This window comes from Ips typographus, linkage group LG1 (assembly GCF_016097725.1).
Source record: "Ips typographus isolate SLU linkage group LG1, UJ_Ityp_2.0, whole genome shotgun sequence".
NCBI lineage: Eukaryota > Metazoa > Arthropoda > Insecta > Coleoptera > Curculionidae > Ips > Ips typographus.
This window is the reverse complement of record NC_138422.1, coordinates 3,469,515-3,497,267: the sequence shown is the minus strand read 5'-3', so window position 1 is coordinate 3,497,267 and position 27,753 is coordinate 3,469,515. Positions and strand designations below refer to the sequence as shown.

At 34.6% G+C, this 27,753-nt stretch overlaps 4 protein-coding genes, 1 long non-coding RNA gene and 3 pseudogenes across 10 annotated transcripts in view; 3 read left to right on the top strand and 5 right to left on the bottom strand.

The window, feature by feature from the left end:
- LOC145738688 (uncharacterized) overlaps positions 1-5,454 on the bottom strand; it is a 32,476-nt gene extending 27,022 nt beyond the window's left edge. The window contains exon 1 of the mRNA XM_081993668.1: positions 5,384-5,454. The gene's annotated coding sequence lies outside the window, so the exon portion shown is untranslated. The remainder of the gene's footprint in view (positions 1-5,383) is intronic.
- A 2,817-nt stretch (positions 5,455-8,271) lies between these two features.
- LOC145735343 (uncharacterized) lies at positions 8,272-10,996 on the bottom strand (annotated as a pseudogene). The gene is made up of 3 exons (XR_014179652.1): positions 10,981-10,996; positions 9,233-9,408; positions 8,272-9,168 (listed from the first exon to the last, which is right to left on the bottom strand). The product of XR_014179652.1 is annotated as an uncharacterized LOC145735343 (transcript).
- Positions 10,997-11,443: 447 nt separating this feature from the next.
- Positions 11,444-17,065, bottom strand: l(2)10685 (5-methylcytosine rRNA methyltransferase l(2)10685). Its single transcript, XM_081993745.1, is given in 11 exon segments — positions 11,444-11,577; positions 11,579-11,606; positions 12,259-12,427; positions 12,430-12,498; positions 12,501-12,513; positions 12,575-12,705; positions 12,708-12,737; positions 12,740-12,889; positions 12,892-13,506; positions 13,509-13,533; positions 16,841-17,065. Coding segments are annotated over 11 exon segments (1,431 nt in total). The 5' UTR covers positions 16,925-17,065; the 3' UTR covers positions 11,444-11,460.
- On the top strand, positions 14,170-15,875 carry LOC145733456 (facilitated trehalose transporter Tret1-like; annotated as a pseudogene).
- Positions 17,066-17,440: 375 nt separating the features above from the next.
- On the top strand, positions 17,441-20,772 carry LOC145738669 (uncharacterized; annotated as a pseudogene). The gene is made up of 7 exons (XR_014180835.1): positions 17,441-18,716; positions 18,765-18,912; positions 19,272-19,517; positions 19,576-19,744; positions 19,800-19,954; positions 20,264-20,545; positions 20,603-20,772. The product of XR_014180835.1 is annotated as an uncharacterized LOC145738669 (transcript).
- A 3,237-nt stretch (positions 20,773-24,009) lies between these two features.
- RpS26 (ribosomal protein S26) lies at positions 24,010-24,830 on the bottom strand. Its single transcript, XM_081993733.1, has 3 exons — positions 24,677-24,830; positions 24,291-24,468; positions 24,010-24,233 (listed from the first exon to the last, which is right to left on the bottom strand). The coding sequence occupies exons 1-3, from the start codon at positions 24,677-24,679 to the stop codon at positions 24,064-24,066; spliced, it is 351 nt and encodes a 116-aa protein (XP_081849859.1). The 5' UTR covers positions 24,680-24,830; the 3' UTR covers positions 24,010-24,063.
- A 515-nt stretch (positions 24,831-25,345) lies between these two features.
- Positions 25,346-26,514, top strand: LOC145738741 (uncharacterized). Its single transcript, XR_014180845.1, has 2 exons — positions 25,346-25,900; positions 25,952-26,514. It is a non-coding gene; the product is annotated as an uncharacterized LOC145738741 (long non-coding RNA).
- A 51-nt stretch (positions 26,515-26,565) lies between these two features.
- Positions 26,566-27,751, bottom strand: LOC145738704 (PEST proteolytic signal-containing nuclear protein-like). 4 transcript variants are annotated; one of them, XM_081993720.1, is made up of 3 exons: positions 27,514-27,751; positions 27,120-27,390; positions 26,566-27,045 (listed from the first exon to the last, which is right to left on the bottom strand). In XM_081993720.1, exons 1-3 carry the CDS (start codon positions 27,584-27,586, stop codon positions 27,021-27,023), a joined length of 369 nt encoding a protein of 122 aa, XP_081849846.1. In that variant the 5' UTR covers positions 27,587-27,751; the 3' UTR covers positions 26,566-27,020. The 4 variants fall into 4 exon arrangements, with proteins under 4 accessions (XP_081849846.1, XP_081849822.1, XP_081849829.1 ...); XM_081993696.1 differs by having other exon boundaries at positions 26,566-27,065; positions 27,514-27,749; XM_081993703.1 differs by having other exon boundaries at positions 26,566-27,065; positions 27,526-27,749.
- Between the last annotated feature and the right edge of the window lie 2 nt (positions 27,752-27,753).

The window sequence follows — 27,753 nt, the reverse complement described above, 5'->3', positions numbered from 1 at the left end:
TTGAGTCTTACACTTCCATTATGATTTTCTATGTATCTACGGTGTGGTCCGTAAGGTCACAGAGTACGTGAATGTGGAAGTTTATAATTATCTTATCTATTCAGATTGAATGGAATTGGGACCAAATTATGCAGTAGTTAAATATGCAAAAAAAAGATTACTTTAATTGAAAAATGTTATTAGGGATTACTTTTAAAAAGGAATTTTAATTGATTTTTGAATTACTAAACAACACAACACAAAAGTAGTTGCAATTGGTAATTGATGTTACATTTTCCAGGAGTTGAACTACTTTAAAGTAATTCAATTATTGCTTTCAGAGTAATTCAAATCGACGTGTGACAGTGTCAAAATTACGATAAAATTATTATTTTGACATCCTGTGATATCAAACAGATGGTTACTGTAATAAAGTACGATTTAATTAGTTGGTTATTACTGTTATTAGTGTAGGAAATTGACCTGTTAGTGTTGATCTGTCAGATTGATAGTGACGCATTCATTTTTTAAGTCAAAAAACTGTTCTTCTAACTCTTCTTCCAACTATAGTCCAGTTTAATTTCCTTCTGTATTAAAGTGCCACGTATCAAGGTTTTATTTCTGCCATCATCAGAAACTCATCATCACAAATAAACAAATCGTTCAAACTTATTTTAATAAAAAAATTATTTTCAAATCAATTTGTTCAACTGTGTTTTTTTTTTAATTTGCAAATTTTATTTACTTTCTTTCACTACATTGTAGCAATTTCCGCTCCTCTGATTAACTGACAGTTTAGTTATTTCAAAGCTTGTTTGAATTATTGTTATGCAACGCATTTATATTTTTTTATTTATAGTTTGTTTATTTTACAATCTGAAATGATTTCTTTTTTTTTTGCAATAATTTTCTATAAGCATCGCAAAGTTTTTTTTGACTCTAACTAACTTTTTTGAATTTTTAACATTAAATGAATTTTAAACTGAAAAATGTCTAGTTATGTCTGAGAAAATATATGCAAATACTCTAGAACACCTTAAAATATTTATAACAAAATGTTTCAAAATAAAATTGCAGTAAAACTAAAGTATCAACTCCGAATTTCAAAAAGTGAACAAATTAGATTTCTTCCTATATCATATTTAATTTTCACAATTTTTATTTCCTCTTATGACTGTTTTAATTCTACATCATAATTCACTGTTCTGTCCCTTATATTTTCATATTATCTAATACTTTCTTCTTTTCGTTTAAAATAGCTTTATTTGCCTTTTACCCTTGTTTGTTTCTCTTTCTACTTATTGCTAGTTTTAATTCATTTGACTGTACCAACTGATTTGGTAAAAACGGTAACAGGGTTTCAAAGTAGCATAGCAGACCATTCGAAAATATTGTCCTATTGAATGTTAATGACTAATTAGTATAACCAATTATAGTACCCAAGTAGTTCCTTCATAAAACAAATAACTACATATTTACACTGATTTGGAATGCACTAGCCAGGTTAGGAATATATAGGACGTAATTTTTTCCCTCGAAGCGGGGTAACGTGGTGCTCGATCAGTACCGCCTCGACGATGCCCGATTCCATCCTTGACAAAGTGTTATTAAAGGCCGAGAGCACTTAAAAATCAATTTGCCAGCAACTAAATATGGGAGAGTAATTAAACGAAGCGTAGATTTATATACGAGTCGTCCATTTTTGTTACGACAGTGCATATCCAGGCCCAACGAGGGGTAATTTATCAAAATTAAAATTAGACGCGATGCGCGCACCGGTACCGGGCCGGTTCTGTAAGTACCCAGGTCAGGTACGGTCAGATAGACGATCTAGCTTTTCGTAAAAGGGTTTTAACGGTTTTCTTCGGAGAACAATAACAATAAATAATAAGCAGAAAAGCGGTGGTACTTTCGCGAGTTACAGAAGTCGCATTGTTTATACGGGACGATAATTACCCGTGGGAGATTTTAAGGCACCGCCGTCGTTCTGCAGTGGTGCCTATGCAGAAGGCGTTTTATTCAAACAGTACCAGTCTGCGGTACCGCCAATTATTTTTCGAAAAAATTCATGAATGTGGCTTAGTAGGTAAACTTCAAGTCAGGGTAATTGGCCTTATAAAATTATTGCACTGACATCACTTACACGGAATGAGATATTATGGGAATTTGCTCACCCAGCATGGGAAACCTGTACCGGTACCATTGATTCGTTAGTAAGATACGTTATTTATACAAAAACTTGTCCGCAAATGATACATAACATAGTTTTTACAATGTGAACATTTAGGGTGTTTTAAACAATACACATTATAGGATATTATTCAACGACATTTTTAGGGTAAGTATTTTCCTAAAAGAGAGAGAATTCTTCCGTGGGAATAATGTTCATACAAAACGAGGATAATACTTACGCACAAAGTAACATATGTTACACCAGGTGTCCAGGAGAACTGGATATGGGAGATTATCAAATAGAAAATCGTTATCAATTCCGTACGGTTGATTTAAACTAAACACTTTTTAAATACAAGTTGTACAACTCATTTTTGTCCTGCAATCATGCAAGACAAAATGTTATTTGATAATGTCATCGTTGAGAAGTAACAGATCTAACTTTTTTCGAGTAAGTGTGCAATCTAGTACAATGTTGTGTGTTTTACCACTTTCATTTTAAAACGTTTTTTTCATTAAATCAATCGTTCAGGATCAAATTAATTTACAAAACAAGTTGTATACAGACAAATGTATACAGAAAACCAACTAGACCCAGGGTACTTATCGTAAATAAATTGAAATGATTAGAAATGTTCTAGTAACAAAATTAATTTTTCTAGTAATCGTTTCACAACATCGCAGCAAAATTTCTGCCTTCTTGGACTTTTTTTAGGTTTTCTGTCTTGTCTTGCACATGCAATTCTCAATGTTTTTCTATCAGTTGTATGGTTTTTCTATGACCAGTTTTAGTTTTACTACACAATAATAATCTGGTTTGACAAAAATCAATTGACTGAATGTTTACTGATATTAATTTTTTAATATCGATATAAACTGAATTTGCATATTTTTAAGAATATCCTTAGCAGGTGGATTATCGTTTTTCTTTAGCAGGTTCTAGCAGTAAGGTCGTCGGAAACTCTAATAAATCTTCCCGCTGAGTAGTACCTCGTAAACTAAGGAGGGTCCCATTAAGACCACGTATTACTCCCATTAGTTGTCCGTATGCCTGTTACCTTTAGAAGTTATTAATGCACGTCCGAGGCACGCAACGAAATTGTTATAAATATGCCACAATTGCCACTCTCCGGTCATGGAACACTTAGCATATTTTAATTACTTATAATGGGGATGCTAACATACTTTACCATTAATCTTGCTAGTCGTATTGCTCGTTTTTTGATCCTTTTGCACTTCTGTCTCGTAGTAACACATAATTACGATCTCTGGTTAGGCCTCGGTACCTACCACGACTGCAGGAAAGGGGATTATGAATAGTTATGAGGCAGATGTAATTTTTATAGTACCAGTTCGTCTTAGTTAAGTCTCGAAGTTAAAAGGCTCAATTTGTCAACATTCATCGAAGTGCAAATTAATCGGTTTGAAAAACGTCGTATACTGAACCTACTTTTACTTTTTACAATAACAATTGGCTATTGTGTTTAGTTAATTTAGGTGCGCGTCAATTTACACGAATGTAGGTAAAGGATTTGGTTCAAGAAGATGATGGAAAGAAAAAACGAATTGAAATTCAATAAATCTAAAAGGAATAGTACGGTTTTTATGCGCTAGTCCATTATACCAAATTAGTTACACTTTCTAACTTTCGGTGCAACGGTAGCATCTATTTGATTAACCGATTTTATCGATGGCGGCCTTTCAATCCAAGATCCTTAAAAACTTAAAACAAATATTATTAATACATACCAGTCACATTTATTAGATTAGTTTCGCATTCTGAATATGATAGTTGCTCAAAATGTAGTTATACAAGAATAGCAATATATTAGTGAAGCACAGCATCAAGGAATACAAAAAGAAAACAGCATGTAGGTTAAGTTTTCACTTAATATTTCCATGATAACCACAAACAAAATGTGCGTGTCTATTATAAGAAAATTGCTTTAAACCGGTACAGGAAAGGGTCTATTTATACCAAAGGACCTTAAATTAGGTGAAACTTTGAACCTTTCGACAATTGAAAAAATGGCATATTTTGTCAAATTTTTCTTTTGCACACAAAGGGCATATTTATGCATAAGCACAAAAAAGGATAAATAATGACTGAGTGACTGAAATAGAATATGCAATATTTAATTAGAGTGTTTCCCCTATCTTCTACCTTGTGACACTTATTTTACAATGGATTGGCGGTGTGTAGATTGTAAAAGTATATTAATTAGACCAGCTCCGGACCATACGGATTTGCTACTTGGTGGTATTTTTAATGATTATCTGGAATACGAACAGCGTTTACAACTTTCTTGCTTTATTAGACTTCTCTGGTATTTGTAACATCTGACAAAACACAAAGACAACAACTAAACTTCCAAAACAACAGCTAAAGGCTGTTGGCAAATAAAGCATGTTGGCAAAAAATCTAATAAATTCCTTCGGGGTGTGGCAAATTTGCAACACAATTTAACCGACCGTTTCCTTCTCAACTTACATTTCGCGGAATCCGTATCAAAATGCTAAACGTATAATACATACATAAGAACCGTGTAATGGAGCTTTGCTCCTTTAACTTCCGTTTTATTACCGTTTTTTGCTCGGAGCCTCTAACGAGAACGGACAACTCTCATTACTAATAGCGTTTTCTGTTTGAGGCAACCAACACAAATTGTGTACAATGTGTTCACCGTGGTGGTCATTTAAATGTTCTTAATTAGGCTGCACGTTCTAAATGGCAGTCCTTCTGAAAAACTGGTCGCGTCCAGGACCGTACCCGATCCGTTTCCTGTTTCGCCCATTATTCAAATCCAACCAGCGAGTTTTTACCCTCAGTTAACAGACCGGTGTGAAGAACTGTGGTAATGTTATGGATTGCATGCATCAAACAGACAGTAAATATGTATAAGAAGTACGAGAAAAACAAATAAGTTGAAAATATTAAAATGTCTGGTTGATTGTTCAATAAATTAGTGTAGTTTAACACTAAGTGGAAGTTTCAAATTTTATTTCAAAACTATCGAAATGCCAGTAATGGCATTGACTCACTTTATTAAGATAACTCATCATTTGCTAGTAAAAAGTAATAAGTAAAGGCATCTGCATCAAATTTTTGGAAGGTGGTACAAAACAAAACAACTACAATCAAATCATTAAAATGTTTAAGAAAATAGCAAATAATTGCTATATAAATATTTTAAAACTTAGTTTAAAACGGACAATTTAATATGTAACTTACATTTTTCTATGTAGTTTTTTTTATCACACAAACTTTGAGAGCACTTACAAGTACACATTGATACGGTTTAATTAATATCGGGTTAACTTTACTATATTTTTGACAAGTAAGCATTTTAATTTCTGGGAATGGCAGTGTGTACATTCTGTCCTAATTACCAATTTTCTCGTCAGTGGCGTGTATACATTTTAAGTGACGCCACTGCACCATAATATATAAAGTGGTCAAACGAAAAATGAAGATATAATCGTTAATTATGCCGCCGTTTGCGGAAATTAAATAACCATTTACTTTAAAGAGAAGGAGTCTGAAGAACAGCCCGAACAGCTGCTGCATCGTGGTTGATTGATCCGTCCTGCGTAATTATTTCTGTTCAGCCCGTGTATACAGTTTGCGGACGTAAAATTGTCCCGTGACAGGGACCCGATCGTTTTTCAATTAATGGCGCGCATTTTAATTTTAATCCATAATCACGCAAATATTTTAAAACGCCCGTTAACGAGTACCGAGCTACCGTATAATAATGTCTTCCTTATCAATATTAAACGTTGTATATACAGGGTGAGTTTTTTTTCGTGGTTTAGAGAAGGAATCTCGTAAACTGGCCAGAGCTAAAAAGTCGGTTAAAAAGGAAAAAAAATGCAGTTTTAGAAGACCCATTTATCTTATATTTATCTTATATATCTTCTAAGTCATTTTGAGATATATGGCTCTAATGATAATTTACGGAAAACGGTGAATTTTTAATATTTCTTCTTCATTTAATTCGATGGAACATTTAACACAACTTCCAGTGTCTTCTTCTTCTTACGTTAAAACTGAGTCCGGTGTTTCATCAATGATTAGCCAGAAGCAGTGGGGATGTTCAAAGACCAGATTTCATCCATCTTATATGCGATCGTCCAGGAGGTCGAGATGTATTTGGTTTTTTTCACTTTCGCAATCTTTGCCAACCGATCATTTGGCATTCTGTCCACGTGGTCTCTCCATTCTCTTTTTCGGTTTCTTGTCCATCTCACTACATCCTGGATCTCACATATTTCTTCATTTCTCTTCCGGTCAAATAGCGTATGTCCTGTTATTCTAGCCCTAGTTTCTATAGCGTTATGTAATGACCGATCTTAAGTTTTGTATATTCTGACCTTACTCCTACTGCTCATATGTTGATTTCGCCAGATTAAATCTCTCAGATATCCTGATATTAATGATGTTTTTGTTGTTTGGGCTTTCACTTCATCCTTTAGGTTCATCACTTGTTCTACACTCTGATCGTAAATCGCCTTGTTTACATCTTCTCGATTCTCTAGATACTGTGAGTGATTTTGTTTTTTTATAGACTGAAAAGAAAAAAATCACCCTGTATATTTTGGGTCTGGTATACTGCCGCCGTGGGTAACGACCGATTCGCACAATTAGGTTTCCCTCCTAGTATTAAGACGAATGAAAAAACTCGACAAACTGCAAAATTAACCGCGTAATCATTTGCATAAACGTGGCAGGAAAATGGAAGGTTCTCAGATAAGTTGGACACGTATTACATCTTTAAACTAAATACTGTTTTGATTTATTATTTGTCGCTGAAATTGACGTCGCCTAGTTTGAATTAATCACTCCGCTTTTTTCAACTCGTTAAGTCGCGAGTAAAGATGGTAAAAACCTTGTTATTAACCCAATTTTTCTTTACATATCCATTACTAATTTGAATTTTTTTAGTAGGATGGTTACCTCCTACTTTTGCACTATCACTATCTCACAGTATTACGACAGTTGAAAACTGTTTTTTTTCAGTAGACCTAAAAACGTTATGGAGTGCATATTTCTGGTATTATCTAATCTGGAAAGGAACAATTTTAGTGATAAATTAAGCACATCCATCTGTTTCTGTGCCCCAAATTAGTGTTTTTGGGATCAGCGCTGAAAAGTTGTGTTGTTCATTTTGGTTTTTTACTTCAGCGATTTGCAGTTTTTCAGTGGAATTAGGGCTTGCAAGTTTCTTAAAATAGTATCATGCATTATGCAAAGGACTTTTCAATTTGGAAAACTCAATAATGCTGTTATTAATATTTGATTTTGGAAATTCATAGCAACAAACAACACCTTAGATGCATGTGTTTTTATGCTCAGTGCAAGTAAACTTGCATTTTATTAGCCGTAAGTTTAACCGTAAGGGCAGAATATAGTTAATAAACATTTTATAGCCACTCACACCTAAATTGGCGCTAACTAGCCAATTATAACGACGCTGAAACTTTCATAAGACGTATTTACGCTTAATACCTAAAGCTCTTGTATATTTCGACTATTAAACTCGTATATCCTAGGATCATTAAGATGCTTGTCTTTCTGCCCCATATACGATTACTGTTCGTACGCCAATAAACGTCAATTTCTTCACAGTCAATAAAACACGCCGGGATTAAAGTAGAGTAGTAAATCCGACTTGATATGCATAAAATTACGTAAAATGGCAAAAATTTCGACTGATTCCGTTATTTTGCTAATGCCCACCAGCTGTGTGCCTTTCCCAGATGGTCCAAATAGATTTTTCCGTGAGAGACGGTTGATGGTTCGCATTTTTTCAACGACGCTGTCAAGGCCTTTTTTGTCTTTTAATCTAATAAAAGTTTAATTAACAGCTTAAAATGAAAGCCAAGCAAAAACACTAGAAAGTGGTTCTTTACTGTCGCCCGTGTGGTTCTAGCTGAATTATTTTATAACCATCTGAATTGTGTTCTTTTTCTAGACCTCTAAATGGGAATCCCATCATTAATTTGATTAACAGAGTGTCACTTTTCTTGTCGTCTCCAACTATTATGGTTTTATGCACAAACTGATTCCAGGAAGACATTTTATTATGCTATGCGCGCAAACTAACCCAGATTTTGATTTCAGGTAAAACAACAGAATTTTATTATTTTCGGTTAAATCGTGACATGCCAAGTTTACAGTTACAAACATATGGAGTCACCTAGCCTTGTATGGTACAAAAATTATTTATGTTTCACCTATACATTATCAAATAATACCTTGGAACCGGTGTAGGTTATAGTGTTCATAACGCCCTGAAACCTTTTTCAATTATGTCTGTTTATTTAATTATTTTGATGTTGCTGCTTATTATAGTTCATCATCTCACGTTCAAGTATATTCACTTATAACGCAGAACCAACAACAGAATGGTCCGAAACTCTAGTAATGACTTTGTTCTAAGTCTCGCATATGTTTGAAACTGATTCTTCTAGTGTTTTCTCATATTGACATAATTTTATCGAAGAATTTTCTTTGCATTTTCCGTGCGAAGACACCGAACTAGCTATCATTTGAGCAATCTAAGAAAGAATCTTCGCTCTTTTATTCTTTTAGGTCTTAGTGCTGCATAAATTCTTATCATACTTAGAACACCCATGTTTTCCTCGTTCACAATAGTAAAACTTTTTGAAGTAAATGTATTAGTTTCTGGCACTTTTATAAATATAACACCCCTTTGTTCTTCAATATGGCCAACGGTCATTTTAACTAACTCATCTCGTCTTAATCCGTAAATAAACCATTACCAGTATTACCTTATGTAGCAGATGAATGTCATCAGGAGCACTTTCCAGAAATTTCGAAACTTGTTCTCTTTCTAAAACTTTGGATTTTTTCGGAACATATCCTTTTGACTTTACCTTCAAAAATGATGTCAGACGTTGAAATTGAGAAATGTCCATATTTTCATGAACGATTAGCGTAGATCTAAGAATTGTGTACTTGGTCCATAGTGAGTTAGGAGTATATTTTTCTGACTGAAATAAAAAGAAAGAATAATTAAATTTATGTATTGAAATTATGATAATATTTTCAACTTACCAGCTCCTGGATATACGCCATTAAAACAGTTTCATTAATATTACCAATGGCATTTTTTGCCTTCCAGGCAATAAAAATTTGGTATTCCCTATCATAGGAAGCTCTTGACTTTATTGGTAATAAGCTTTCATTTGCTTTCGCTGCATTTTAATTTATGCTTTCTGGAATTTCGTCCACTCAGGTAAAAAAATCACTAAACAACATACCGGTAAAGGTATACCTTACTTTTTCAATGCTAGAAACAGTAAATAACTGGTGAATTAGGTGAAACAAAACATTGTATGCACCACAGGCGTTTGGTGCATGTTATTTATTAGTATTTTACTCTTGATTATTCCGACCTTTATTTGAAAAGTTAGGCAATTAACCAGCACAATCATTTCAACATATTCGTCTACTTTTCTCTTAAAATTAAAGCATTTTGACATTATAGATTTAAAAATTGCATTATACTTATTTACACATTTATCAGTCATTGTTTGAAACGAGCCTAAAGCGTACCTAATAACTTTCTCAGGAGATAGTTTTGTGAGAAAGAGAAAAAGAGGAAGCATATTGTACTTTTAAAACCAACAATATTGTGCCTAATTAATTTCGTTTTATATTAATAAATCAAGATATATCACAATATTAATTACTGGGTCCGTAAGTTATGACTGCGCATTAATAATGTTCTGAAACCTCTGATGAGAAAAAAGTTTCTAACAAACAATAAACCCATTCCTCGTTCGAAACCCTCGGGTATAACAACGATATAAGGAATCCATGACTTTTTAGGAGTGGTGTCTGTTAATTACCGTGATTATAATTATTGAGATTTTGCCTATGTATATGAAAATGCCAGCATAGTCAGAATCAGATAAAAAACTGAAGAGAAATTATATACGTGCAACTAAATTCACATAGTCTTAATTAAAACAAATAATGTATGGATGTAACCAGAGGTATACCATAACAAACAGTAAAACGACTGTTGGTTAATTAACCAAATTTAATTAGCGGATAGGATCCTTTTAAGTGAGTAGCAAACAAGGCGGATCATTTAATAAAGAGGTAAACGGACATCACAAAAAAAACGGTTACAGAAAAAATTGTTTTCTTTTTTTTACGGTCGTACTGGTAAAGGAATGTAGAGGTGTAAAACGCACACGCCATGCCCAGCTGGACGTTGCGTCCTATTTGTTAAATTGCCCGAAATTCACATAGAAAAAAATAATTCGTAGAAAGAAAACGGTAGCGACTCGGATAGACAAAGGTGATTGATAGCTGTGCGTGCGCAATTAGCTTAGTTAGTGTCACAAACAATGTCGATTTCTATTCCCCAAAATGACGGTAATTTGTCTACAGAGATGACTTTCCCTCTGGTGGTTGCTTAATTAGCCTTATCAGTGTGGAAAACATTAAGATGAGTAATTACTACTTGGACTTTTCTCACCAAGCTTTAAAAGGCAACCAAATGCAATTTTAGATCGTTTAGAATTAAGTATGACTTGTTCAGTAATATTTGAGGAAACTCTAGATTTGAAAGTGCAAAATTCTCCATTTGTCAGGGTTATCAAATATCTGTCGTTGTCTCAACACCCTGTATAAATTGGTTTAACTCCCTTTGACCACACAGTCTTATATGGCAACTATATGTTGACCACTCCTGTAAGCTGTTTCATTTTCGTGCATTATTTCCTGGACGCCCTGTATACAATGTTAAAGCTTGACTATCAGGGATAGAACGACATCTGTAGACTTAAGACCGAATACGTAAGCCATGGTACTATCGAGGGTACTATGGTAGTACATATGTAAGGTAGAAGTACAGTTTTCTACTTATCTATGGAAGCAATAATTAGCGAGACTGATTGAGTGTTAGAAGTCAAAAAAGAGAAAATTATTGCATAGCAAAGGCGAGGAAACAGATAAACAATATTATAAAAGGGACTAAAGTATACTCAGCTTGTCAGAGAAAGATAACACAAGAAATATAGGAAACACCTGGACAATCTCTTACGTTAATAGTACAATAATGGCTGACAACATGGCAACATCAACATCCTTAAAAGGGATAGAAGAAAAGCACATTTAAAGAAATTAATATAACAAGGAACAAATCTAAAAAGTAAACAGTGAAAGAGCGGTAACAAACACCCACAATTACCATAGAATAAACGGACGTTCTCGAATCACACTATTTCAAGCAAAAGTAATAAAAAATTTCCATTCTTTTAAAACAAAACTTATTTAATTCGTTCTAATTTACAAAAATACGTCGGCCCGTAATTCTGCTTTTTATCTGGCAGAACCAAATGACCGTACTTTAACAGGTTTTGATCGGCCAGGTGGTAAACGCTCCTTAGTTTGCACTAAAGCTGGACTTAAATCCCTGAAACAAAGACATTTTTAAACAAAAACCTAATGACAGGTTGCATGTACTTAAGAACATCCTAGGCTAAGTTTTTAATTAATTTGTTACATAAGACAATCCTTTTTTATGCTGCATTTTGCGCCTAAAACAATTATCTACGTCACAGAAGCAGGGCTTTGCCAATAAAGGTGTCACTTCACTTAAATTACAGGGTAATAACTAATTTTTTCTTTAATCTAAAATATTTGAAAATGAGCAAACAAACGGAAAAGAGCAATTCTAGCTCTAACCACAGATTTATGAATTTGGAAAAGTATGTTCATCAGCCACTCAAAACTAAATATACTCAAAGAAAACTTTTTTCATGTCAGAAGAATATTTTGAAAAAAACCACAGGCTCCTAGAAATGAACAATACTGACGATGAAATTGGAAATAAACACAAAACATAACTGCAAACAAAAACAATTAAATAACATCCTAGAGAATAAAATTCTTTTAAGTTAGCAATTTTGTTATTATGTCAATTATTAAGCACAATCTCCCAGGAAGCTCTCACTGCTGCCCATCAAAATCAGCGCCCTGACCTGTCACAGTCAAATTACAACTTAGCCTACGGTGCCTTTAAATACGTCGGTGCAATTTGTCATTTAACGTTACATACAACATACTTAACAATAAATTGCAAGTTAGTCTCCTCCCAGATTTTCTTCAATGTCATCCCGATAACACCATCATTTTGTATGGGACTTAGTGAACAGGTGGAGTAAACTACAACGCCCCCTTTCTTGATCAGAGTTAGGGCACTAAACAGCAGTTCACATTGTAACTCCGGTAGTTTAATCTCTCTTTGATTCGAGAAGATTTGAATAGGTTATTGTCGTTTTCTCTGAGAGAGTGCCGGTCCGTGTACAAGGTACATCAACCTACAACAAGGAAATAGTCATTCACTGCTTTAAGTTTAAGTTTTGGAAACGATAAACTTACCAAAATTCTATCAAAATTATCCAATGGCATCGATCTGCCATCGTGGTTGGTCAATTTAATCCTACCAGGTTTAGTCCATCGCTCGTCCAAATCATAAAGGAATTGCTTGTAAACGTGTTCTATTCTATTCACCGAGAGAGTGAAACGTCATTGGACACTAATAATCGGGATATAATGTCTGAATTGCCAAGAGACTTTTTCCACCCGGAGATGCGCACATATCCAGCATAGTACATCCCGGTTTTAAGTCCAAAGCCAACACTGGCAACACCGAACCCCCATCCATGAGGTAGTAGTTTAAAACACCGGTCGATGCTTTTTAGATGGAGGAAAATCACTTAAATTCGTACTTTCATAACAGTAGATGTTCAAGTTTTCTGGAAAGTGAATATCATATTCTTTTTCAGTATGAAACGATGTGGTGCTATCAAACATTTTATAATGAGTTGATTCAGGAATAAAATCCTCTTTCCCTTTCAGTTTGGTTGTTGGAATAAACCGTTTAAATCTCCAAAGCCAAGCATTTTCTTTGGTATCAATCATTCTTCTTGAGTCAAGCTCAGCAGTTTCCAAACTTGCCTGAAGCGAATACTTGTAAGCTACGCTAGTATTTTCCGGTTTGTCTTTTTCAATACTTTGATTGGCTTTACTAATCTCCATCTCTTTATCCATCCTCCATATCCTCTCCAAAGCGGCGTTTCTCTTGTTTTTCGCCAGCTCATCTCGGATGTAATCTTTTTCCAGGTTGAATAGTGTTCTCATGTTTAAAGCCCCGTTGAGTTCTAGCTTGGCCATAGCTACTTCGTTGTCGCCGTAATTGTTGATAACGGCCACGTACTTTTGTTTGCCTAAAAGTGCTTCTCGTATATAAGGCCATTTTTTCTTGAAGACTTGCTTGTAGAAGTCGTCAAAGTGAGCTAAGGCCTTGTCGTCGGATGGGCTTTCTTCCTCAAAACTGACTGCAAAAAATAACAAAGGATTAGAGTCAGAAGAGTAACCAAAAATATTTAATAACAAAAAGGCAATTTCTTGAAACCAAGGCACTGGTTTTTTATATTTCACGCGTCCCTAATACGTTCTTACAGTCGCTAAAACCCCAAAAATGGCAAAAGATACGAAATTTTCAATTTTTGAGACGCCACCAACCACTCTGCACGCCAAAAGCTTGGTCATCATCATTTAGAACACACAACGTTTAGAGCTACACTACTCTTAGTATGCTTGTAACAAAGTAAATTTAATATTATTAAAAATTATAAATTACGTATTTTGTCAGACTTAATTGCTGTCTCACATTGTTAATTATTTATCAAAAATCAATCGAAACTCGACGAAATTTAATTCGGTAACCCAATTATTGCCAAAGATGATTTAACCCACCTTCCACTAATCAATCAACACTTACCCTGGCTATTCCAGACACGTTTTTCGTACAGGTATTAATCACTCTCAGACTTAAATCAATACACTCTATTACTGATAAGGTGTCAAAGATAACCTAATCTCCGCTATATGCGGAATTAAAATATTTTATTTAGTTTTGCTGATTTCTTGGCGAAATGACTAAACCATTTTTTTAATCTAAACGGTGTAGAATGAAGTTCGTTAAATTTGATAATTTCGACTTTTTGGGATTGTGATAGTTGGTAAGCAGCATTCGCTTCTTCCTTTTACTAGCTGATTAATGGAATTGCAGTGAATCTTATTAGTCTACTATGCGGCATGATGCTAACTTGGTCATCTTCAGTTTTGGCCAAACTGTCTTCCGCAAATTCAACCGATAACCCTCTAGGCAGAGAATTACTTCTTCGGAGCAATCTTGGATAGCTTCTCTAGCTTCACTTGTGGAATAGCAGGACCTTCTTTAGTAGGACTGGCTATGGACAATTTTGGGCGAAAAGTGGCTTTGGCTTGTGTTCATTTGCCCAACATTGCCGCCACCTTAATTGCAGCTTGTTGGAAACAATATCTGGTACTTTTATGTTTCGAGAGTGTTAGCGGGCATGAGTATTTCTGGGGAATTTCAATGGTGGCTGTGTATTTTGGAGAAATTGCTGAACGGCAGCACAGAGGCTTCTCTACTCTACTACTTCAATTTCTATTAATCTTGGTACTTTGCTGTCCTACTGTATTGGACCTTTTACTACTATAATGGTTTTCAATTTGATTCTATTGGGGATTGCCGTGATTGGATTAATTGGCACCTTAACCATACTCGAATCCCCTTATTACTTAGTTAAAAACCTGGAGCTGCATGAAGCACAACGTGTCTTAGAAATACTCAGAAACTCTGATTTTCAAACGGACTTAAATCTTCACAAAGAGTTTCTGTCAATAAGACGGGAAGTATCAAATAAAGTTTACAGTGAAGGCATCACAAATATCTTCAGAAGCAAAGCAGCACGAAGATCTTTGGTAATGTCACTCATAGTCACGGCAGCCCAGCAACTCTCAGGAGTTGTAGTGATTACTCTTACACTCAACTGATTTTCTACAAATCAGGAAGTCAGTTGAATCCAATAATTTCTGCGATTCTAGTGGGTGTTGCCCAATTAACCACTATAAGCATCACCACCTTGTAGTAGATAAATTAGGTAGGAAAAACTGTTAGCATTTTCTTCAACTGGATTAGCCTTCACTTTAGCCATCCTAGCTACCTTCTTTCGTTTCAAGACTTATACAGCGAGAGTACCACAATCATTGATTGGCTACCTCTAGTATGTTGATGTTGTTTTTTGTTTTCTTCAACTCAGGTCTCAGCAACATCCCTTTCTTGTACATGAGCGAAATATTGCCACTTAACGTTAAATCCATTAGTACTGCAATAGTTATGGCCAACTATTGTCTAGTTAGTTTCTTAGTAACATTCTTTTACAACAACATTGTGGAGGGCATTAGTGTGAGTGGTGCTTTTTACTTGTTTGCGGGTTCTATGGCAAGTTTTTCTATGTACGTGATGATTGGGCTTTTTGAGACCAAGGGAAAGAGCTTGCAGGAAATTCAACAGCGTTTGACTAGGTCCACTAGGTCTAAAAAATGCTTTTCAGACTAGTTGACACTAGTTGTGACAACTAGGCATGTAAAGAGAGAGTTATTTTAAGACTGTTAACATAAGTATTGTATGTAAATAGTATTGTTTAAATATTAAATTGATACATTTTGACAAAACGTATATAAAAGGAAACTGTGATAAAAAATACAATGCTGAATCAAACAAAGAAGATGGAAACAATGCTGATTAAAATTAATTGGAATAAACAACTTTGCACAAACAGTTTTTGTTTTGTCCTATCATTTTATTTATTACAATGGAATAGGGTAGACTTAAATTTTATTATTCATTTATTGTTAATGCGAAATACAATTGAAGTGAATTTTTTGATAACATCAGTGACAATTAATAATTAATTTAAAACATTGTTTTACCTTAAAATTGTAAGATTGATCATAAGTAGATGAGTAATAAAGCACATAGTGAGATTATTTTATAAGTATATAATAATATGATTTCTGTGAATATTCAGCACATACCACTCTGTATAGTTTACACAGTTTTTGTATAACACATTTAAGCTCATTTTACAGGTAATGACAAGCTGAATCAAATGAGATATTAATATACAGGGTGTCCCATTTGAAATTTAAAAAATAAAATCATTCAATAGGCTTGACTGACTTGAGTTGATTAGAAAGCAGATTTTAGTAGCTTGACATTGTTGTTCCTTTTCAAGTTTGTTGAGATAGTTTAGTGTACATCTGATTATTCTTTTTTGAGCAACAAAAATGTTTCTGAACATTTAAAAATGAACCCCAGAAAATCAGGTCATACATTCAGACTGACTAAAGGCACACAAAGTCAATATTTTTTAATTTTTAAGAAAAAATGGTGTTCTTTGTTCTTCCAAGAGGTGCACAAAGATTTCTTAACCTTGCAAATAATCTATCAATTTGATGATTCCAGTGCAGTGATAGGTTGGTATGAATGCCTAGAAGTTTTAGACTAATTGTACATAGAAGTAATTATTGTGTATATAAACATAGATTTGTTTTGAAAAGATCAAGTTGTCTTAATACTGTAACCTAATTTATTAAAGGCATACAAACTGACTCAAGCCATGACAAATCATAGACTAATGTTTTACAAATTGATATATTAAAAATAGAGTCTTCTTGAACTGGAGACAAATCTGGAAGCAACCAGTCCACCTGTATCTTTGAGTTTTTGGGCAAAACACAAAGTTAAACAACATTTTTAAGACATTAAACTTACCAGTGATCAGGCGGATTCCTGTACCTGACAAATGATTTACTAACTTGATTTACTCGTTTTAACACACTGTATGAGAACATTTGTGTAAGTTTCAACCAACTAATAACAATCTAATAAAATTAAAAACATAAATCATAACCTAACTATAACTAACCTAACCTCACTAAAAAAAATCTGTTTATGACAGATGACAGATTAGTTGACAATCAGCTGCGATCAGAAACGCGCGGGGGAATGATTTCAAAAATAATGCGCTCGTCCTTCTAGCAAGGGTTATTTAACCATTTAACCTTTACTCATTAACATTTAAAAGGTTTAATTAAACCGTAAAACTCTATTAATGTAGGTCCTGCAAACAATCCAGAATTAGATTGTAAATGTCATCGTAATATTTCGCATTTTATTAGCCCGTGCGTGGGACTTTTGTTATCCCAGCCGTATGTTTGTATTTGCCCGCTTTGTAGGGAAATGCATAGGACAGAGAAGGAAACATCGGAAACGTCGATTGTAAGCGCTAATATTCCCGGGGTTGATAAAATTTCAACCCCCAGTTTGCCCGTGCCAGTATTGATTGGATATATGTTTGAAATTCTCCTAATTTCAGTGTGCGGGCCAGTGCAAAACACGTTAATTGATTTGTTTATCCGGTTACTAAGCCAAGTTTTTTGTGATTAGTGCTGCGGCTTTAAAAAATTTATTTACACCCAAATTAAAATGTTTAAATAGAGAGAATAATAAACCGAAACCCAGCATGGATGTTACGAAAACACGTAAGTTAGAATGGATTTCGGGGAGGCAATTGCTAGGAGCAGTGGGCTAAACACAGTCAGGGCTCTACGTCAGACTATAATCGCCCTAAGAGAAGCTTTAGAGCAAAGTAAAAGCGACATTTTGGACCTGAAATCGAAAACGTGGCCAGAGGATTCAGTCCCAGAGCTATCAATTGACAACCACGTGTTAAATAACCAAATTGTCAACGTAAATACAGAGTGCCAAACAGAAAAACCTGAAGAAAATTTATCACCATTTATTGAACAAGAGCAAAATGTAGAACCTCCGGAGAAACCTAGCAAAAAAGTAACTATTGTTACCCCCACTTTACCAGAAATTAAAGAAAGGTGCTTCCATTTAGAAACCAAAATATCAATCAAATCAAAAAACAATCGTACATCTAGGTCTCTAGAAAGTTTGACAGTCTTAAAATCACCAATTCAAGCAGGTCACAAAGTATCATTCAAAAAAACATTAAGTTTTTCCAATTTGGCATCAGTGAAACGTGAAGTAACTGTACAAGGTTTTGTTAATAAGAAAATAGCGAAATGAGCGTGTCTCGCGACAACTCTGAGGACACTCCCTATGATGAAAATCTCTTGAGTCCCCAAAATGACTTGGATCAAGAAGTTGACGACATCGAACTTATATCACTACAGATGACACTAAAGACCAAGACTTCAAAGAAGACTAGTCCCCATAGACGCAACAGGCTCTAACTCCAACCTGCTTAACTTTCCTCTGAGCGACATGGAACAGGTATCTGACAGGGAACTGGACGATGATGTGTTCAACGACGACGAGCAAAACAATTACCAACAGCAACAGTCTTTTGAAATTAAGCGTGACAATTCAATTTTTAATTCTCGGTCCGACAATTCTATAGATCACGAAAAAAGTTTGAAAAGTTACTGCTCCTACCAGGATTCTAGTTTTGAGAATAAGTCTCTGGAAAAAAGATGAAAGTTTCGATCGGTTCGAGGAACGAGTACGCATCGTGGAAACTGACATTTCTAAATGCGGTATTCATGAAGTTGAGTATTTGGGAACCAGGAGGAACACTTGCCCTAACCCCATTCAGTACAGACCGCTAGCGCACAGGTATGTAGCGAAGGATCTTGATAAACACCCTGAAGAAGCTGATTGTAGGGAAGCTGTTTCTCGGGGACTGACTTCAAGAAAAATGAGGCCTATTTTGACCCACTCGAACGCTATACGTCGGGAATCGGGAGCCCAGACTGATATTTCAGCCATTCCAGATTCAGCCTGGAGGTCTGAAAGTAGTTTGGCCAATAAGGTTTATAAAAGCAATATACTCACATAGAGGGAATTTTAAATGTTCCGGAACGGTTTACTTTTTTCCACAAGGTGAAAGCAAAGATGGAATTTTGGAAAAATCTATCTCTTGATAGTGTGGATTGTTAGATATGATGACAGCAGACGTTCGCACATCTCCAAATACGAGAAATATTCAATAATACATTTTTTGGTCAAAGTTTATACTGAAATTTCTCGAATCGATTAACAAGAAATACATTTTTTATCATAGGTGATGTTTCAAAATTCTATCTTTGCAGCTTTTAACTTGTGGAAAAAGATCCAGAACATTTGGAATACCCTGTATAAAAAATGTGTTTCCATCAACCCAACTTTTAGGCCAAACTTGGAGATCACTTTACCACCCTACCTTCCAAGTATCCTCTGCCAGGCTCAAGACTGAGACTATCTGAAAAAACTGTAGAAGCTAGAAGGGTTTTACTGTCTGACATTGGGTTTACTAGTATGGTTCCAGAGTTATCCAGATCGGCCGACCATTTGTGTCCTGGTGCATTAAAACCGCCCCCAGTGATCTCTTACGGACAGTTTCTGAAAGCTACCGACTTATACTCTCCTAACTGCTTGGTAATACAAGATTGAAATTATAGTAAAAGAGTGTAAATTTGAAAGTTAACTATTTTAGTCACAAAAATTTACCTGGACCGCTACTACTACTTCACCAAGTGACTGCAGTAGAACTCCCTCGCGTTACAGCAGTATTTACCCTTTATCACCTCCAGCACCTGCTAGGAGGTGTTCGGCACCGGTTTTCGCCCTCTAGACGCGCCATGTTGAAATCCGCACCTTCTAAGGTAGTTTACCATCCCAGAAAAAATACTATATAAATCTAAAAATATGATTTGTAAGGTTCGTTTTGCCAACGGTTCACTTCCAGAACTACGTTCAGACTGGTCTACGGTGGATAGTGGTGATAGTACCGATTCTCTAGTTGATGAGGCCGAAAATTATTTGAGAAGGTCTATAGATTGTATAGTTACATCCAAAGATGCTAGTCATTACGGGTGAGCAAATTTCTATAGTCTCTAATTACGTCACGGGGGATCGTCTCAGGCTCCTTTTAACATTTTATAAAAATAATGACGATTTAATATTGAAAAGCAAAACTTTAAAGCACATTGTAAGACATAAACTGTATTAAGTTTATATTTTAAACCTTAAATTCCACTATGGGATTTGAATATTTAAAATCGTTTACACCTCAGCAGCTTCGGTTACTTCAGTAAAATAAGTGAGGCATATTGAGATTTCAATAATATTAGTTGAATTATTACACTAATATTAAACAACTCCATAAAAAATTGTAATTATAGTGAGGGACGTAGAGGAATACCTCGCCGAGCTTCTGCTCCAGAACCCACCAGAGACAACGTACCCCCTCAAGGTTGGCAACCATTTTTGCCACGCCTACCCCGCGATCTTAAACTGGAAAACTGGGTCAAAGTGATCACCCCGGAAGGAAAAGTTCGTGGAGGACGAGTGAGATATGTGGGGCCAGTGGCGTCTCCAAGTCAAGACTGCTTTGTCGGGGTTCAGTTGAGCTTTCCCGACGGTACTAGCGATGGCACTCATGGTGGAAGGCGTTATTTTCAATGGTAAGTTGCCCTGAAACTTAACAAAACTTTATAGTGATTGCGTTAATGTCTTTGCAGTGAACCCTATCACGGCATATTCGTGTCGTTTAAAAAGGTAATAATGGGCTGGAGGCCTTAAACATTTTAGAGAGAGATAAGAGGCGGTCATTAGGTTCTGAGAAATTTATATTCTTGTTGCAGTAATTATGTTTTTTGATAATCGTAGATAAAATGCAGAGTATATTTAATGTTGGATTTCGTTATCATCAGCAATTTTTAAATAATTGAAAAATGCAAAGAAAAACCTTTGAGAGGTTTCCGCTTGTAGAGTTGTTGAAGTTAAAAGTTGCTGATATGTTTGGTGACAATAACGAAATCTACTTTGTCTGTATGGGGTGTTCAAATTACAAATATAAAGTCAAAAAAGGCAGATAATGAATTTAGATTAATTAAAAATGCTTGCTAAAATATGAGGGGTATAGTTTTGAGTTTTTCATTAATATACAGGGTAATTCAAATTCGACCCTCACCATTGGGATCTCAGAAACCATAAGAGATACGAGAAAGTTTAAATTGGGGCAAAGTTGCGCATTATAAAGCTCAACCAAATGCTGTTTTAAAAATTTTGATTTTCCGAGTACTTCCGAAGATATCCGAAAAAAACTGAAAATTTGATTTTTTGTTTTTATTTATTTCTAACCTTATTTGAAGAGATATTCCAAAACTAAAAGCATCTTTTCATTGCCACTTTTTCCTAGCTATTCGATGATGGATTCAAATTTGCCACACGACGTTTCGTTTTCTGTCAGTCATCATCAACTTTCTTTTTTCTTATGGGCGCCATATTGGATTTTTAGCCCACCAAATAGTACGTTTTATTCTGATTTTAGTGATGTATAATAACTTATGATTGCTTCATAAATAACAAATAATTCAATAAAAACTATTTTTACTTTAGTTATTGGCTTTGAGTTAATGGGCCGTTTTAAAAAATGTCATTGTTTGACAGTACTTGTCAAACACGATAATTCGGACGATCATTAGAGCGTCAATCATAGTTAAAAATGTATCTAGAAACGAAACCCCCGCAGAAAATGTTATTATTATACAAGCATTGCTGAACTATTTAGGTTAATCAGAAAAAGAGATTTTTTAGCATTATCTCTAACTTAAAAGGCTTATTTATGTTTCCAAGAGAAAGATCATCATTTTAGGAACTTCATTTTTTGCCAAATTTCAATTTTTTATAATGTTAAGTGCAAGTTAATAGTTATTTATTTTGGAAGTGACAAACCATTTTTTATTCACTCATATTTATTCGAGTGAATAAACCGGTTTAAGTCACGTGTCTTATACAGTATTTTATTAAATTTCGACTTCTTATATTAAAAAAAAAACTAAAATTACAGTTCTATTAAATTTGCACCGCGCCCCGTAGATGTAACATTGATGTTTGTTTGTTTACATCTGTAAATAGGCGAATGTCATTCAGAGTGATTTAATAGTTACTTTGCAGCAAGTGACTTAAACCATTTTTTATTCACGAAAAGAAGAACTAGGTCCACAAGCGTAGCGAGTGGCCTAAGCTCTTCGAGTGAATAAACCGGTTTAAGTCACGTGTACACCTTTGTAACTAAGTATGTTCAGGCCAATTGCGTGTGACAAGTACTACCAAGTAATCTTCATAAAAACGTCTCATTAACTCAAAGCTAACTAAGGTAAAATCTCTAAAACCTCTAATGATCGTCCGAATTATCGTGTTTGACAAGTACTGTCAAATAATGACATTTTATGAAACGGCCCATTAACTCAAAGCCAATAACTAAAGTAAAAATAGTTTTTATTGAATTATTTTGTTATTTATGAAGCAAATCATAAGTTATTATACATCACTAAAATCAGAATAAAACGTACTATTTGGTGGGCTAAAAATCCAATATGGCGCCCATAAGAAAAAAGAAAGTTGATGATGGCTGCCAAAAAACGAAACGTCGTGTGGCAAATTTGAATCCATCATCGAATAGCTGAGAAAAAGTGGCAATGAAAAGGTGCTTTTAGTTTTGGAATATCTCTTCAAATAAGATTAGAAATAAATAAAAACAAAAAATCAAATTTTCAGTTTTTTTCGGTTATCTTCGGAAGTACTCGGAAAATCGAAATTTTTAAAAATGCATTTGGTTGAGCTTTACATTGCGCAACTTTGCCCCAATTTAAACTTTCTCGTATCTCCTATAGTTTCCGAGATCCCAATGGTGAGGGTCGAATTTGAATTACCCTGTATAGGGTGTTCCACGATAAATGCGTTAAATTTTAGGGTTTAGTAGTGCATCAAATTTTATACGGTCCAAAGTTGTTTCGTTACCGATACTTACAAGGTGTTCAAGTTTGAAAAAAAATGCAGTAACTATTTCTACATCTAAAACTTGTTTTAAACTCTCATTTTATTGAAAAATGGGCCTACTGAAAAAGTTGGCGCGTACAAAGTTCAGTTCAAATATGTAAAGAAGTTTTGGTGATATAGAAATTTATATTTCTAATGAGTATTTTATTCAAACAAATACTTACCTTGTATTAACATTGAAACCCCCTGTACACTTTGTAAAAGTATACATATTTGACAACCTAAAATTCATGCAAAAATTAGTTTTTAAACTATTATTTGTACACCCAATACATATAACCAAATAAATTGTTCTAGTCAATGTAATGTTACAGATAAACCTATAGTAACTTTGTTAGAGAATCTGCTAAGTATTAGTTTGTATAGGTTCAGTTTAACGCCGTTTTACTATAACCTATACAACTGACTAAGAACTTGGTAATTAATGAAATATAATACAGAGAATGCACTATATAATATGTATACCAGTAAAATAATAATTGTTACAAGTACTGTTAGGAAACATTTGTTGTGATTATTAAGCAAAGGCTTTAGAAGACCAAATCTATATTTTTGTTTAGCCAGTCACAACCAGGAATTGAATTGAGATATTGGAATTTTTAGAAAAGCAATTATAAGCAGCTTACCTGAGAATCAGTCAGAGGTTTAAAGGTGTTACCTAGAGAAAAATGCTCAATTGTCATTAAATTTAGTTTTGAAACAATAATTGTATTGATAAGGGTAACTTTACTTCGAAAAGGAATAATACTTTAAAAAAAGTAATAAGTAGATGGAAAACAGTATTTTTGTAAAACTTCCCTTTCTAAAAGTCTTAATTTACCTTGTGACAATTTCATTGAAGACTTTATAAAACATACAATTTTCTCTGTAACTCTTGACTATATATTCTTTTACCACTTCTAGATTAAGGGAATTGAATTATAACTGCTTCTGGGCAACACCATTATCAGTATTACAAAAGAAGACTAACCCATAAGTTATAAATGTAATATTTAAACAGGACTAAAATAAATATGGACATATCACAAAGAGTTTTAAATCACCCTTCTTTCCTCAACTCTTGTATAAGGATTAATAAAAAAACTTTTAAAGTTCCAGCTTTTATTGAAACCTTACTTTGTAACCTAAATTTAAGAAATTACTTCCTTTGGGCAGCTTGAGGCCTGTTCTGGTCACGGTTGGGGAAGTTTCTCTGTGGTGGAGTTCTGATCCTCCTGTCCTTCTTGCTCCTGTTACGCACCACTTTGCTGTGGATAGCACAGGATACACAGTAGTGCAACTTTGCATAGAGCTTGGGCAGGACATATTCTACACAAAACAACAATTCAAATCTTGTAACTTAGGCGTAAACCAGGTAAAACTCACGTGTGTATACTGAAGCCTCAGTAATATCCCTGACAGCCGCAGCCTCAACAATATTTCTGATAACGAATTTTTTGATGGCCTTGTCTTTGGGGACGCATCGAGCGCAGTTAGTGCAACGCACAGGTTTCACGTGGCCCCTTCCGTGCTTAGCGCGTCCTCCGTTTCTACGTTTGCAAGTCTAAACAAAAACGAGCTTCATTAGATGTGGCATGCTTTGGGGCTTTCACAGTTTGAGGTTAGGTTTTTAGGAACAGGTTTTATGCAAAAAAACTTGGCAGATAATGATTTATTCTGTTGCTCTAGTATTTGGCTTTCAGAATTGGTAGGTTTAAGTAGTAAATAAGGATTTATTGAGGTGTTTTGAGTGAAAAACTATGAAAACTCACCATGTTGACTCTCAAGACACTGTGACAGATGCAAAAAGAAAGAACGGAAACTAGCGCCACTAGCGGAAGCAACCCTATAATGCCAGATGTCAAAAAGGCAATTCTGTCAGATATCAAATCTGGAGCTTTTAGCGTGCGTTAAAATGCGCCCTCTGGTGGCAGCTATGAAAAATCTGTAAAACGAGTATCGTTCGGTGCTTTCATTTTAGGCCGCGATTCAATAAATGCGTTTTCCTACGAATTTAAGTGGTATGTATGAACACTAAAGCTAAGATTACATATTTAACATCAACTTGTTAAGCAAAACCAGTTGCATAAAAAGGGTTCAATAAGAAGGCTAAATGTGCAGCATTTGCACGCTAAAAGCTGCTTTTTTTGACCAATCGCAATAAACCATCAATGAACTGCTCACTCTGCTGAGATATACGAAAATGCTGCACATGTGGACTTACGCTAAAACGCAGCACTGTTTATTATGGTTTGTGATTGGTTAACTTTAGCTATTAAACTATTATTAAGCTATTAGACTCCAAAATACGTCTAAACTCTGAATAGTGCTGCGATTTACGTAAATAGCGCACATGTGGACTTATCAATATCTTACTACAAAAGTGAAGTAAAAGTCAATTTTTCAACAAACATTTTTGGAAATTATAAAATTGACTTTTAATATTTTTGTTTTTAGAATTAGTGTTTTTGGTTTTTTATTTAGTAATAAGTTGTAATAAGAGACTCTTTTTCTTATTATTTGCACTTTTTAACATGCTTTTATCTTGCTAAAGAAACACGCGAGGGTTTTTCAAATATTTGACTATTTTTTTGGTTTTCACTCTGTATCAATGCATAATCAACTAGACACTCTTGTATAAAATCATATAACTTTGTGGATTAAAAAATAATTTCTTGTTCCGTTGGAAGGAAACAAATTCGTCAAGCATTAAATTAACATAAGGAAAAAGCAGCAAAACGATACCGTAAAAACATTTGTTGCATTCGTTACGTCTCAAATTAACCGCAGATTTGGCTAAACTAGTTTGATCGCTTTCCTTTGTGCAATTAAAACAAACTACACTTTTTCTCTATAACCAAAAACCAAATTGATTTCGATATTTTTCGCTTTGTGAAAGTTTTAGGTAGTGCATAATATATAAATGTCGTTTGTCACCAGTGCCGCTACTCACTATTAAGAGAGTCGTTGCTGCACGTACAAGCAAAATGAAGTATGTAAGTATTATTTAGTGTTTTTGTCAATAGTAATTTAGATTTAAACAAAAGTTTTTAGCTTTGTTGTGTACACTAGCGTGTATTTGTGTGTACGTGGTTGCCTACCCCGCAGACAATTCAGAGGCGAGTCGTCAACAACGACATGCCGATGATGATCACCAAGATATTGTTGATTTTGGGGCCCACACTGGGGAAAAAGGGTCTTTTGGGTGGTACGCTGACTATCCTGTACCGCCGCACACGCTGACTGATCAATTTACTTAAGAATCTGTACTGTTTTTTAGACTTTTAGACGGTTATGACAGTTCCTGCTATTGTTAAAAGTGCACTGATGGACTGTAAACTGTAAGACGTTGACTACTAACAAACTGATTTATACTACACTGACTGATGTAGTGTCTTAGACTAGATTATTTTTCTTTATATGGTTTCTAGTTTGTGCTAGACTTTATTACCAAAGACTTACTTATTGATGACTCTTTTTTTGGTCTTTTCCTGAACTCTACTAATACTAACATTTTCTCATCTTTCACTAACACAATTTTACTTATTAAGGACGACTTTAGTACAATATGTTTGACTTTAATCTACATATACTTATAAATAACCTTTTTTACCTGAGATCTGTATTTTTATACTTATTCCTACTTCAATAAAAAAATGTGTTACACTTAAAAAGTTGTTTTATTAATTTAAAATGTTTTGAACATATACACAAACAAATTATTTTACTTTAATAACCTTAAACTACATCACTAACCCACCAGGTAAAATAGGACAACCCACAAAATTAATTTTACAACTTTTTGTAAAGTCTCGTTTTTGAGTCAATTTTAGAAGTAAATTCTTCTGAAACTGGCAAACAATACTAGCAAGAAGGACTTTGATAATCCTTAATTTATACTTTTCAAGTTAAGAATAATTGCAAAACAGCAGGAAACACATTTAAAATTTAATTTGAAGGTTGTTCCACACTTGCCCTTCCATTTTGTTACTTAAAATAATTTAAAAACAAGTGACTAAAATGCATTGTCCACCAGCTCAGTCCTCAGTTTTGGTTGAGGTCATAGCCTGATTCAAGTTCTTCTCAAAAACCCTTTTAGCATCAGAAAAACCTTGTTTAGTTTTTCCGAATGAGTTTGGACCTGAAGATGTTGGTGTGTTTCTACAATAAGCTCTTTTCTACCTAAACTTTTTACATTATAATACAACCACCAACCTTCCAACATTTCTCATCCTCATTCTAGCTTCAGGTGGCATCTCTTCAGGCTCATCATCACTGTCTTGGTTAAAAGCAGCTGCCACACTGAGCTTTGGCTTGTTTGAATCAGATTTGGATTTCATGGAGCCCAACTTCATTTGTATACTCATGTTTTTCAAACGGCTTTTCGCTCCCAGACCTATATTGGTTTTAGGTGGTTCATCCTTGGGCTGACTCTTGTCCAAGTCTTTGCTGATGGGCGAGCGGGACCGTGATCTTTTGCCGCTCCCTAACAAACACTGACAAAATTTAAACACCTATTAGAAGGCGGTCGTCGAGGGGGCATGTACTTTATAGTACATGAAGGGGGTGGGCTTTGCTATTTTGATAAAAATGGTCTTAAATAGGTCACCTTTAGCCAAACCTGTATTACCCTGAGAACTGTCGTTGCTGCTGTCGTCGTGTTTATTTTTGGAGCTGCTCATGATTTTCTTTTTGTGGGAAGAATGTATTCTTAAATTGCAGGCTTTTTGTGTTTTTGTTTATACAGTTTTTTATTGCAATTTATTAATTAGATATTAAATTAAATGGATTTGCATATTTGTAATGCTGACAGAGGAACCTAACCCCAAATTTACCCTTGGTTTGCGTC